Here is a 12,558-nt window from a genome sequence, read left to right as displayed (position 1 = left end):
AAGGGCTTATCTCACTTTCCCTTCTCTCAACCCTAGGACCCCCTTGGATCTGCCTACTCTTGGGGATGTGCATACCTGTCCTCTGGGGGCTTAACTCTCCAAGGGCCCTTTGGCCCGTCCTCTAACCTGGACCTCACTTCTTGCACTCCTGCCACCTCTTTCTGCCCTCTGCCTAGGGTAGAGGGCCAGAGTAGATGGACACCAAGCATTGAGGCAGCACTCAACACAGAACTGCGTCTTGATTCCTAGCTCAAGGGTTCCCAGCCACCTGGTCATTCAGCTTGAGGTCTGAAGGGTTGAAGGGGGTCAGGCTTGGAAGGATGGAGTAACAACTTGACGAGAAGTGCACGCAGAAGATGCTGTTTTTCTGGATAAATAAGCCACAACTATTTATAGCTGTCCACTCAACAAATCTCAGACATAACTGGGGTTCACCTCTTCAGGGACTGGGTCACTCAGACATCTGCCCTCCCTTCCAGCTCACCTTGAACATGATTCTTACTCTGATCTTCCAGTGGCTCCTCCTAGGCAAATATCCTGTCCTTCCTAGACTTAATCACCTTACCCAGCAGCAATCTAGGAAGCCTCCTCAGAATGAACTCAACACCTTTAACTCAACTAGGGTAGTCCTCCCATGTGATTTGACCCTGCAATTTCCCCTCAACTCAGGTCATAATTTCCACTGCGTGTTAAATCCTCCTCTAGGGTTTGAATCAAACCCAATCTCCAGCAGTGACCTGGCCTCATCCTCCCTGTCTCATCCATGACAGTATTGATATGGGCCCAAGAAAATGATGAGGGCCAGAGGGTCATAGGTAACTGAGTCTCACATGTGCCGAGTAGTCTGAGCTCTGGAGGAGCAGGGAGTGGGGGAACAGGCAGATGAGCACTGGCTCGAGAGAGGGTGAACATGATTAAAGTAGCTATTAGTATTTAACTGAAGAGACCCGGGGAACCACATGTCACCCTCTTTTCAGAATTCCCCAAAGCTCAATTTGGCACTTCATCATATACAATCCCGTAGTTTGGGCTGCTGTGTGTGACTGCAGATCGCTAGACAGCAGGGCCCACGCACACTTCCACCGCCCCCAGCACTCTGTAGACAGGATGTGTGTGTATGGAGGGGGAGGTAGCTGGGGAGAAATGCTATTAAAGTGTAGACACACTTTTACCAAGAGTGCCCAGCTTCATATTTTTCATTGGACCCTCATTCCATCCTGAGGGAGTAATAGCCCTATTTTATAGGTGGGAAAAGAGGCTCTAAAAGGTTAAGTGACTCTCTTGAAATTTATTCTTGTGTTTACACAAAAGATAATCAGGACTGGAAAAGCCCAAGAAGAGGGAAGCAAGGTAAGCCTGAAGGGGAATTGTCAGAGCAAAGGCAGAAATGTGCAAGTTTGTGCACAGAGGGTGTTGGGGGAGTAGGTAGAAGGGAAATTCCGGGCATGAAAGAGGAAAGTGAGTTTGATTTGATGAGATGAGGAGGTTCTTAGTAGGAAATAGAAGGGAAAAGTCAGCAAGTAGTTTGGAAAAGACCACAGAGGAAAATCCTGAAAGAGGTGATAGACTGAGTAAGAAAGTCTAAGCTGGAAAGATGGAGAGACATGGCTATGAAAAATAAATCTGCATTCCTTGTGGGAAAGTGGGTTGGGGGTGACCATGGAGGGACAGCAGGAAGACTGCTAGCCGCACAGTTTTAGAAAGGAGAGAAACTGAACTGCAGGGAGGCGCCTAGTGGGCTAAGGGACACAGCTCCTCATGTTCTCACAGAACTCAGTGTAAACTTTAGATACCTTGGGAGGTGGCAAGCAGGCCAAAGTGACTTGGTGGTTGGTTCAGCACCCCACTCACCTACACTCTAGGAGGCAAGCCTTTTTCCTCTAAGGTGATCTGATGGCAGACTCAGAAACTCACACATTTTCAAATGAACAGTATGTGTAAATACAACGCTGAGCTCCAGCATGGTACTTGCTAAACTGTAGTTGGGCAGTTACTCCACTACCTCTGATAATATATTTAGCCCACAATCCATTTCTACCATCCCCCCACTTCAATCTCTGAAGTTAATGAAATGATCAGATGTGACGGCAATTAATGGAACTTTCTATAGGAAACCCCTTTGATTGACAATACTCCTCTCTGCAGATCAAGTATGAATAAGGGGAATAGTGACAGTGGAAGAGACTCAAAGTCAAACCAAGAAATTAATCCTAACTTAGCCATGAATTTATATCCTGGGACATAGGGCAGTCATTCTTCATGCAGGTTGTTACTTATCCTTCAAGTCACTACCCTGGCTGTTTTATAGGGTGGCTGAGAGGATCCCATTTGAAAACCTTCTGGTGTACTTCACAAACACAGAACACAAATATGAGTTTTGTTTTTGCTAGGCTATTCTCCCCAACTCTGCTGTAAGAAAGTGGCAGAGGGCAGAGCTGGTTGTCCTCAGCTACCTACATACATTTGGCTCCAGGCTTTGCAAAGAGGATTTACTCACTGTAGCAGGGATCCTAGGTGAAGGGGGTAGGTATGAAATCCTGAAACTTGAGCAGAGGTTCCCTGAGGCAAGAGAACTCTGGCCTAGTCAAGTTGACCTGCTTCCTGTTTGCTGAGGCCGGCAGCATTTCTGTTCCTGCTTTGCCATCTCACCTCATCTGCCCAGCACTCTCCCTTTGGGTGACGTGATCTTTATTTTGGCCACATATATAGCTGAGGTGCTCCTTCAGTAGGGACTGTCACAAGTGCAGCAATGCTGTAGTCTCACTGTTTCACTATGCCTCAAAAGCCTGTTTTGCCTGTTAAGTTTTCCTCCCAGTCAGTCGTCTTGGAGTCAGACCCAAAGCTGGGCCTTCTGGTTTGCCCTCTCTTGACTCCAGCCTGGGGAATGGTTAGCAAGGAGAAGGGAGTGTCAGAACATGCCTGCAAATGATGGAAAATCACCACCCACCACCCCTTTCTCAGCTTTAGCATGCTGGATTTTTTAAAAAGTTACAATTTTTTTTTTTCCAGCAGAGATGGAGCTGGACTGAGAAGCCACTGGAGCTTCCTGTATCAGAATGCATAGACACAATTTTTTTTTTAAAGACACTACAATTTTAAGAAATATGGTTTGCTTGGATGTCAGTGAACCCCAAAATGCCAAGATCAATTTTAACTGTCATCTGAGAAGAGCTAAATAAGTTAGCATTTATTGCATTCTTGCTATGTGTCAAGCACTTTGCTAAGCACTTTTCATGCATTAGCTCACTAACCCTGAGGTAGACACCATTAGTATTCCTTTTAAGAAATGAAGAAGCTAAGGCTCAGAGAAGTCAACTTGCCAAAGATCAAACAGTGAACCTGGGATCTGAGATCAGGACTAAGGGTAAGGTCAAGGTCCTTAACTTGTACAAGGCTGCACCGCACACCTCCCAGTAAGTACTTAAGGCATTGTCTCTGCTTTTGCCTAGGCTATCACTCCCCATCCCTCCACCCCACAGTTGGAGAAAAGTGCTCACAGGAGGTCAGCCTCTTTCTAATCAGCCTGTCAGAAGGGAGAAGGAAATACTGGCATGGTTCTAGAATCCGAGGCCTCTGGCAACCATGCCTAGTCCATCTATGAGTTCATAAGAACAGTTTCTCCTGTGAGGAGGTATCAACCTATGTCTCCCCTCAAGGGTCATATCAAGAGCTGTATCTGCCAGGCAGGTTGGAGGTAGTTCTAAGCTCTGCCTCTGCACTGTATGGCTTCCCCTTTCTTTGCCCTGATTTGTAGAACAAGGAAGCCAGGCCAAGGGTATTCTTTTCCAGTTTCTTTTGCCTTATAACAGAAACTCTTTTCACCTGGATTTCAGAAGGTAAGATTCATGAGCTGTGTGTGTGGTTCACTACTGAATCCTAAAAAGGGTGTTTGCCATGTAGTAGGTACTCAATAGTTATTGAATGGACACACTGAATAAGGTAATGTGAGAATGAGATTACTGAATTCCTAACTGCAAAGTATACAGCAAATTATTAATTGGGTTATATAAAAGTCAGCTGTGGACCAGTATGGCTTAATGTATTCCAAAAACAGGAGACATCAAGCAAAAAAACTGACCGGAGAAATCAAGCTAAAAAACTGACTGGAGAATCCAACTCAAGAAGAAGAAAGGAAGAAATCAGTGTAAAAACTAGGGGATGGGGCAAGGGAAGAAACAGGACGTTCCAGATACTCAATCACCCCCACTCCCAAATATTACCAAACACATGTTCAAACTGAGAAAAAGCCATTTTAATAACAGACACATACATTCATAGGACTTTAAACAAGATGTAGTATAAAATCTTAAAAAAAAAAAAAAAAGGAAAGAAAAAAGAAATCTGCATTTACTTTACCTGTAAACTGCCTAAGAGCTGGTGGATTAACTGGCTGACAGGACCGCCCAGGGAAAACAAACACACAAATAATGAGGTGCACCAACACCGTTAACAAGTAAGAAATAACAACTGCAGATCGTGCTCCACACGCCCAGCCACTGTACCCTAATCTTGCCTCCCTAGAGACAAACCAGGATAGTCCTTCCCTAATTCTCTAACTCAGTCACTTGTTAATGGGTCACCTCTTAAATTTCTTTTTTTTTTAATTTCAAAATTACTCTTGGTTTAAAGACTCCACACATTCTTACTGGCCAGTCCCCAACAACTATATTTGTTTTGACAGAAATAAAAATGCAAATACTCCAACTGAGCCTGGATGACTACACACCATTTTCTATCTTTTACATCTGGGGGAGATTTTGTGAAGTCAAAAGCAAGCTATTACTTCTATTTCAAAACAAAAACAAAATGCCAACCTTCCAAAAGGTGACAAAGGCACCACTGCCATCAGGAGATATAGACAGAAAATGTAGTAATGCTGTTTACTGCTACATAGATGCATTTTGTGCATGGAGAGCCTCTTCACTTGACATGATACAACCAACAGAATTATATTTTAGGATAACAACGAAAGCAGTTTAGAAAAGGCAAACAGTTACACACAAAAGCATAAACACAAGTACCTTGATTTTCAGCTTGCAATAAGGGTAATAAGTTTGACATACATATCCAGAAAATTAGACAAGGTGATTTTTGGCACAGTTAATACTGCCAAACACACCACCACTCAGTGCAAGCTTTGTTTGCCAAGTCCCAAAAGTGGCCTGACATTCTCTGTGCAATGAACATACTCTCCCCCACTACTATCCCATTCACTGGGCAACAGCAGCATGAGGGGGACAAAGCATGGGGACTCAAGAGGGAGAAGGATAATACTTGATTTGGGAGAAAAACCATGGGCTGCTTGTGCTCAAGAGAATCACAAACATTTTTCATGAGAACCTCAATGCAAATACTGGCTGGAATATGACCTGGAGACTACAGACATCTACCAAAGTCATAAATACAAGGGTCCAAACTGATGTTTGGCCATTTATATTAAAGGGACAGATGAAGTAATTTTTCTCTAATGGAGAAAGACAATTAAAAATAGACTTTTCTTATTGGAACTGCTAAATAAAAGTGTAACAAAGTGGTTTTAAATTTGATGGGCAGTTATCTGTTGAAATTGCAATACAAAAGGGTCACTTAAAAAAAAAAAACCTGAATATCCCACTTGTCCCCCCATCAATGTACACGATTAGAAAATATTTACACACTATAATTACAAGCAATATAAGCAGTATTTTATACTTTGAGATTTTGTACACTTTACACAATGCAAAATGAAAAAAATATGAACACTTATAAAATTACACACAAATAATGTATCTACAAAGTATTAAATTACAGAGAGTGAAAGCCCCCATTGTTGGGCAGATAGATGCCAGAGTTTCAAGCTTCTGTCAAATATAACTCTTTGTATCTATCTCATTAACCGTAAGTGGCATTTTCTAACAATACCCTTGAGAGGTAGTATCAAGATAATAATATTCTTTACCAGTAAACTCAACACAGAATATAACTTTTGTTGGTCTGACTCTTGAAGCCTCATTCAGCTCGGGTTCTTGGGAACTGGATTAACTTAGTCTTCCCTATAAAATCTCTAACTGCTCAATGCTTGACATGGGCTCAAAAGTTACTGATACTATTTAAAATGATAAGTTTAAGATAAAATGCTTTTTTACTCCTAAGCCTCTATTTAGAGGTAGAAAGCTATTTTTCAAAATTTGTTTTCTTCCCTCTCAAATCATAAACATCAAGTCCAATTCCCTCCCCCTCCATTATCCTTCTCCCCACAACTAGAGGCAGTAGAGCGCTCAGGAGAGCAGTGTCACCTAAGTCAATATTGAAAGAAAGAAAGAAAAACAAAGCTGGCATTATCTTTCAAGAAACAAACCCTCCTAAAAGAGACGCTCAGTCAACAAAAGAATTTTTCAGTTAGCTAGTAAGAGGCTATTACTACCAAAGGTTTCAAAAGGCCCCTGGGCTAAGACCAGCATGTGCACTTCTAACCCTCCACCATTTAAACCAAAGGATGGCTTTCCAGTGTTTAAGAATTTAGAGCAGCTGTGGTTTTCAAGTGCAACAACTTTAAAATACAAGCATACACGCGCGCGTGCGCACACACACACACACACACACACACGCGTGCGTAGTGTACCAAAGAATAAACACCATTCAGGTCTCTGCCAAGGTTATATACTCATGAAAGTAAGGTTTTTGGGAACTTGTTCAGATCTTTAAGTTTTTACAATATAGATTTCTGTAATATGGCTACCAAGGGGCAGAATTCTAAGATTTAGCCAAGATTCTAAAATTTAACCAGTATTAAAAAAAAATATATATGCACTTAAAAGAAATCCAAAACAAACTGCAAATGTATGTTTTGGAATAAAAACAGAACCACTGTTTTTTAGCTTAAACTCTTCCCCTTAAAGGGATCTGACAATATACCAAACTTCTGTTTCTCAAATGTTTGTTTAAATGTATTTTAAAAACCTAACAGATTTATAATCTTGAATAGTGAAGAAAACTGCATGGATTGAAACCTCCCAGTGGTTTACAGAAGTTACAGAAGAGATCTATCTTTTATGTCAGTAAACTCAGTTCTAAGCTTTCCCTTTGACTCCTAAAATAACCAAGAGGGAAAATTAAACCAAACTGCAACTTGATCTTTGTTTCCATGTCCAACTCCTCAAAGTTGGTCCAAACCCTTTCTTACATACTTCCTTTGATTATCCAAGTGCCGCAAAAACAAAAACAAAACAAAAGACAACTGGCTTACATTTAACAAGAGGAGTTAATAGGGGCAAGTCAGACATGCAACTGTTAGCTGCTTCTACCTCTCCCCTCTTGTTATAGGATTCTGCTCTTCTAAAAGGCCAGTTGCCTTAATTAAGCAGATCACACTTCATATCTGCTTCAGAAATGGCAATTTCTTCATTATCAGCTTCATACAAGATATTCAAGTAGCACATTTACTGCACATTTTCTTAGCATTCCACTGGATTCTGCAGTAATCTTTTCTACTTCTTTAGGAAAGGCTCTTATTGAATTTCTCTTGGTTCATAATTTTGCTGCTGCACCTCCTGTTAAGAATCTGGTACCCAGAAGTCATGAAGCTGCCCCTAGAAAAGGGGTGGGGGGAAAACAGGATAAAGGAACATGAGATTATTTATTAATCCTTATAAAACTACTAATCATCACACAATGGGCTTTGATAATGAAAGTAATAAAATCTTGATATTATATATTTCTCTGAAAATTTATGGTAATCAGATTTAAGTTTCACATATTATGGTCTAACAATTAAAAGAACTATAAGTAAGTACAAGATATTTTCTTCACCAACACACACATATGGAAGGACATATTTAAGAAGATTAAGTAAAATGCTAAGCAGATTAATACAAAGTTTTGATATTAAATTCTTTTGTTTTAATGTTACATCAGCAAAGATGGCTGGCCTAAAAAAAGTCTATTGAGGTTAGAAACTAAAACAGCAAGAACAACGAAGTATTAAAATTTCGCAAAGACTTCTTTAAAAGGGCATGAATATCTTTTGAATATCAATAGCAAAAGAGTCAAAATGTCATAAAACAGTGAGATTGCTCTTCCTAACTAATCTTCAGTGTTCCTGTTACTCTGATATAAAATACAAGCAACTTCTTGGCCATATCTACAGAAAGTATGGTCCCTGGATGCCATTGATCAATGGCATCAATCTGAGAATCTGTTAGAAATGCATAATATCTCAGGTTCCACTCCAGACCCACTGAATCAAAAGCTGCATTTCAACAAGTTCCCAGTTGATGCTTATGTACATTAAAATTTGAGAAGCATTTTGCACAATCCCACATTAGCTAGTTTGTAAACAAGCAGGATGGCAAACTTAACAGCAAGTGTTTAAACAATGCCCCTCTTAAGCAAAGTCTCCTTAGATATAGCACCAAAAGTGTAAGTGACAAAAGGAAAAAAAAAAGATAAAACTGGACTTTACCATAATAAAAAGCTCCTGTTCTACGAATAATACCATCAAAACAATGAAAAGACAACATACAGAGTGGGGAAAAAATATATGTAAATTATATACCTAATGAGGGACTTGTATTTAGAACATATGAAGAATTCTTACAATTCATAATAAAAAGGTAAGAAACCCAATTAAAAAATGGGCGAAGGATCTGAATAGACATTTCTTCAAAGAAGCTATAGGAATGGCCAATAAGCACATAAAAAGATGCTCAACATCATTTAGTCATCAGGGAAATGCAAATTAAAACCACAATGACGTTCCACTTTGACACCCTACTATGGCTAGAGTGAAAAAGACAGATAATAACAAGTGTTGGCAAGAAATGTGGAAAAATTAGAAATATCATACATTCTGGTGGAAATGTAAAACATTGCAGCTACTTTGGAAAACAGTCTGGCAGTTCCTCAAAACATTTAACACAGAGTTATCACAGGACCAAACAATCCCTCTTCCAGGTATATGCCCAAGATGTTCTCATTTGAAAACATGTTCACATCAAAACCTGTACACAATGTTCATGGAAGCATATTATAACAGCCAGGAAGTGGAAAGAACTCAAATGTCCATTTAATAAGTGGACACACAAAATGTGATATATCCATACTATAGATTATTATTAGGCAACAGAATGGACGTATAATGCTACAACATGAATTTACTTAACATATTACACAAAAAAAGCCAGTCATGAAAGACCACATGGTAAATCATTCCGTTTATATAAAATGTGAAGAATAGGCAAATCTATACAGGCAGAAAATAATCAGTGCTTGCCTAGGATTGCCTCAGGCTTGTGGGGAGTGGGGATGGGTGTGCAGGTGGTTGGGAAATGAGGGGTGATTGCTAATAGGTATGGGATTTCTTTTTGGAATGACAAAAATATTCTAATGTTAGACTGTGGTGATGGTGTACAACACTGTGCATATGCTAAAAACCACTGTACACTTTAACTGGATGAAATGTATGATATGTGAACTTTATCTCAATATTAAGAAACCTGCTCCATATGAAATAACCTCCATTTGATGCAATGTAACATTTTAAAATGAGGGCAACCACTTCTGGAAATAAATTAATGAATATAAAGCAAACAAAAATTTAAAAATATACACAAAGTACACTGAGTTTTTAGTTTATCTTAAGATACCTAGAAGCAAGTGCTCTGTCATACTTTTTTGAACAATATGAAGAAATATCATTTAGTAAAACCATTAAGAATAAATAAAGTCATTTAATAAAATAACACCTGAGTAGGCCGACAGTTCTGGATTATTTCCTGCCATTTTCCATGTATCCTGGCAACCAAGTCTTTTACCTTAAAAATATCAAGAAAGGGAAAAGGGATCAGATCAAAACATCCTCACCTAAATCAATTTAATGTTTGATATAAAAGACCTGACAGCTGTGACAGACCCACACCCAACAACTCAATTTAATTTTTTGTCAAGAAAGAGAAAATAAACTACTCATCTTCTGGGTGAGTAATCAAGTCATAGTGATTACTAAGAACTTCCTTCATCATAATATCCAAAATACTGAATGCTTAGGACTCCATTTTCCCATTAGTTTCTAAAGATATTCCAGAAAAACATATTTTCTGCTTTCAAGATACATATTTTCAACTTGCTAACTTTTGAACACCCAGATAGAGAAACTGAAGAGTGGGCTTTATCACAGGACACAAGACTTTGGCTGTTCTCTGCCTCCCAAGTTTCATTTGAAAAACTCAAGGCCACAAAAAATGGTTGTCATTTGTTCCTTTCCACATTATCAGGAGGTCCAAAATTCACTGTTAAGCCTCTCTAGATTTATTCAAAGTACAGTTCACTTTTGAACAACGTGGGAGCTAGGGTTGCCAACCCCCTGCACAGTAGAAAAATCCTCATACTGCTCTCTCTGCCTCAAAAACAAAGGAACTGATAAATGACTAACCCAAGGGCAGGAAGTTGAAACAGTCTGGACAGAATTAGAACTCAAACCCGTGTTGTTCAAAGATGGACCGCACTATGACTCCTCTTTAAATACTCAGTCTATTCCTACATTCGGAGGTTTTGCAAGTCTGTGTGTGAAACTCAAACTTTCCTACCACACTAGAGATTCTCAATTAGTTCTTGAACATAATTGCTTGACAAAATAATTTAAACAAGTCATGAATTTTACAGTTGCTTTAAATTTATAAAGTAAGTTCCAAGGTCTGCTTTTTTTCCCACGTAAGAGTTCAGTTTTTCCAAAACAATCACCACCTTTTCTACTAGAGGCTTGTGGAGAGGGATGTAATTCATTTATTTCAGCAGGACCATCTCCTGAAGCAATTTCCATAGACCTCTGTGTCATTCTCCGCTCTAAGTAAGAGGAACCTTTGCACCAATCTACGCCCAGCTCTTGGCTTTAAGAAACAAAAACCTTGGGTGGTCTCCTTTTTAGCATGTCTGTCAGCAGTAGCTACTACCACCAAGGTCTATGGGCCAGTAACTCTAGCCAATGTTCAAAAGAATGTGCTTCTGAAACTATGCTTTACACTCTAAGGCAAAGAGCCATCCTCTACATGTATTTGAAAATGTGCAATCTGATACAACTTCATTAGTTGCTCATTTTTGTAATTAACTTAAATCTATTAAAAATAAATACTGATACTAAATCTGAATGGGCACTGTTGAAATGGCTACTCTTTACAGCTAATTAATGTAAAATATAAAGTTACAATGCTGAAACTTCACATTCAATGACTATTCAGACACCAATGGCAAGAAAGAACCAGCTTTACATTGCAAAAGCTAAAAGATGATTTGGAATAAAAAAAATCCTCAGAAGAAAAAAATTTTTTTAAAGTGTTTAAGTTTATTGTTTCAGGAAAACATGTCAAAAAATTTTTTTAATACTTAAGTTTCTTTCCTAACTCCATACTCATATATTCAGCTTTTCTATCTAGCTTGTCTTTGAATATACTAAACCTTTAAGAAAAAAGCTTATTAGCAAGCTTACTGCTGAATTATTTCCATCCTAGAGCTCAGACTAGGTGATGAAGGACTGAGATTTGAAGAGTCCTTCCTTTAACACATTCTCTAATGGAATATTCAAAGAGTAACAGTTAACCTATTTCTTCTCTATGAATAAAACAAATTTCAACCATCACAAAATTTTATAACCACTGTTTTAAAACTTATATATTTAAACAATGTTTTAATCCTTAAAGCTAGCTCAAGCATAAAAGTCTTAATATGTACAATGGGAAAAAAGACTGAGAAGTTTCATAAATACTAGAAGAATTTTTCTCTTTAGGTGTCAGGAGTTTTAGAACAGAAAGTATAGTAAAGTGAAAAATATATTTGCCTTGAGATTTTTTCCCCTTACACTTTCAATCTAGCCAGAAGTACTTAGTAGAAGCTGATTACTGTTGTTAAAGGAGAAAGTCATATTTCTAATCTTTTATGTTCTTTTTCAGAGGCTTATATGCTTCTCTTACTCAAATATTAATGAAACCAAGGTTAAAAAAAAAAAAACAAACCCAGTAAGAAAAATACATACCTTAGTTCTATAAAATAGTCTTGCATCTTCCCTAATATCACACTTAACATGCTTTTCCAAAGCCCCACAGAGGTGTACAAAGTGTTTCTGTATAAAAAAAAATGCAAGGGGTGAAAAAAACTCTGGAGCATTACAAATTAACAAAGAGATTATGTATCAAGAACAATTAACAATCATTTAAATATCTACCTTAGTAATTTCTGATGTTAACTATCCAACATAATAGCAGTCATAGCGATAAAAAGTAGTAACTGCCAGAACAATAAGACTATGGATGGTTTACTGCTAGTTAATGCAAAAAAAATACACACAAAAAATAAAGGTTGTTTTGCTATGTATTAAGGCACATTAATGAAAATCAACCCTAGAGTTTAGATCGTGATGTAGTGCTCAGAAATTTAGAGTCCTTTCATTAACACATTCTCTAATGAAATAGTCAAAGTCAAGTAACAGCTAACCAATTTTCTTCTCTAAGAACAAAACAAGCTTTAATAGTAGTTCCTTGAAAAATTAAGTGCCTTAAAGTTTTAGAAGTGCACAGTCTAAAACAGTCACTC

The 12,558-nt window shown here is 38.4% G+C and overlaps 1 protein-coding gene across 4 annotated transcripts in view; it reads right to left on the bottom strand.

Annotated features, from left to right (window-relative positions):
* Nucleotides 1-4,230: 4,230 nt before the first annotated feature.
* Nucleotides 4,231-12,558, bottom strand: part of SLF2 (SMC5-SMC6 complex localization factor 2) — a 39,953-nt gene continuing 31,625 nt past the window's right edge. For all 4 annotated transcript variants that reach the window (XM_010974448.3, XM_064488337.1, XM_064488338.1 and 1 more), the window contains 3 exons: nt 12,002-12,088; nt 9,723-9,791; nt 4,231-7,568 (listed from right to left, as the gene is read on the bottom strand). In XM_010974448.3, the coding sequence (XP_010972750.2) occupies nt 7,533-7,568; nt 9,723-9,791; nt 12,002-12,088 (192 nt within the window). In that variant the 3' untranslated portion in view covers nt 4,231-7,532. The remainder of the gene's footprint in view (nt 7,569-9,722; nt 9,792-12,001; nt 12,089-12,558) is intronic.

Source organism: Camelus dromedarius, chromosome 8 (assembly GCF_036321535.1).
Source record: "Camelus dromedarius isolate mCamDro1 chromosome 8, mCamDro1.pat, whole genome shotgun sequence".
Lineage (NCBI taxonomy): Eukaryota > Metazoa > Chordata > Mammalia > Artiodactyla > Camelidae > Camelus > Camelus dromedarius.
The sequence above is the reverse complement of the archived record's forward strand: the minus strand, read 5'-3'. Positions and strand labels throughout refer to the sequence as shown.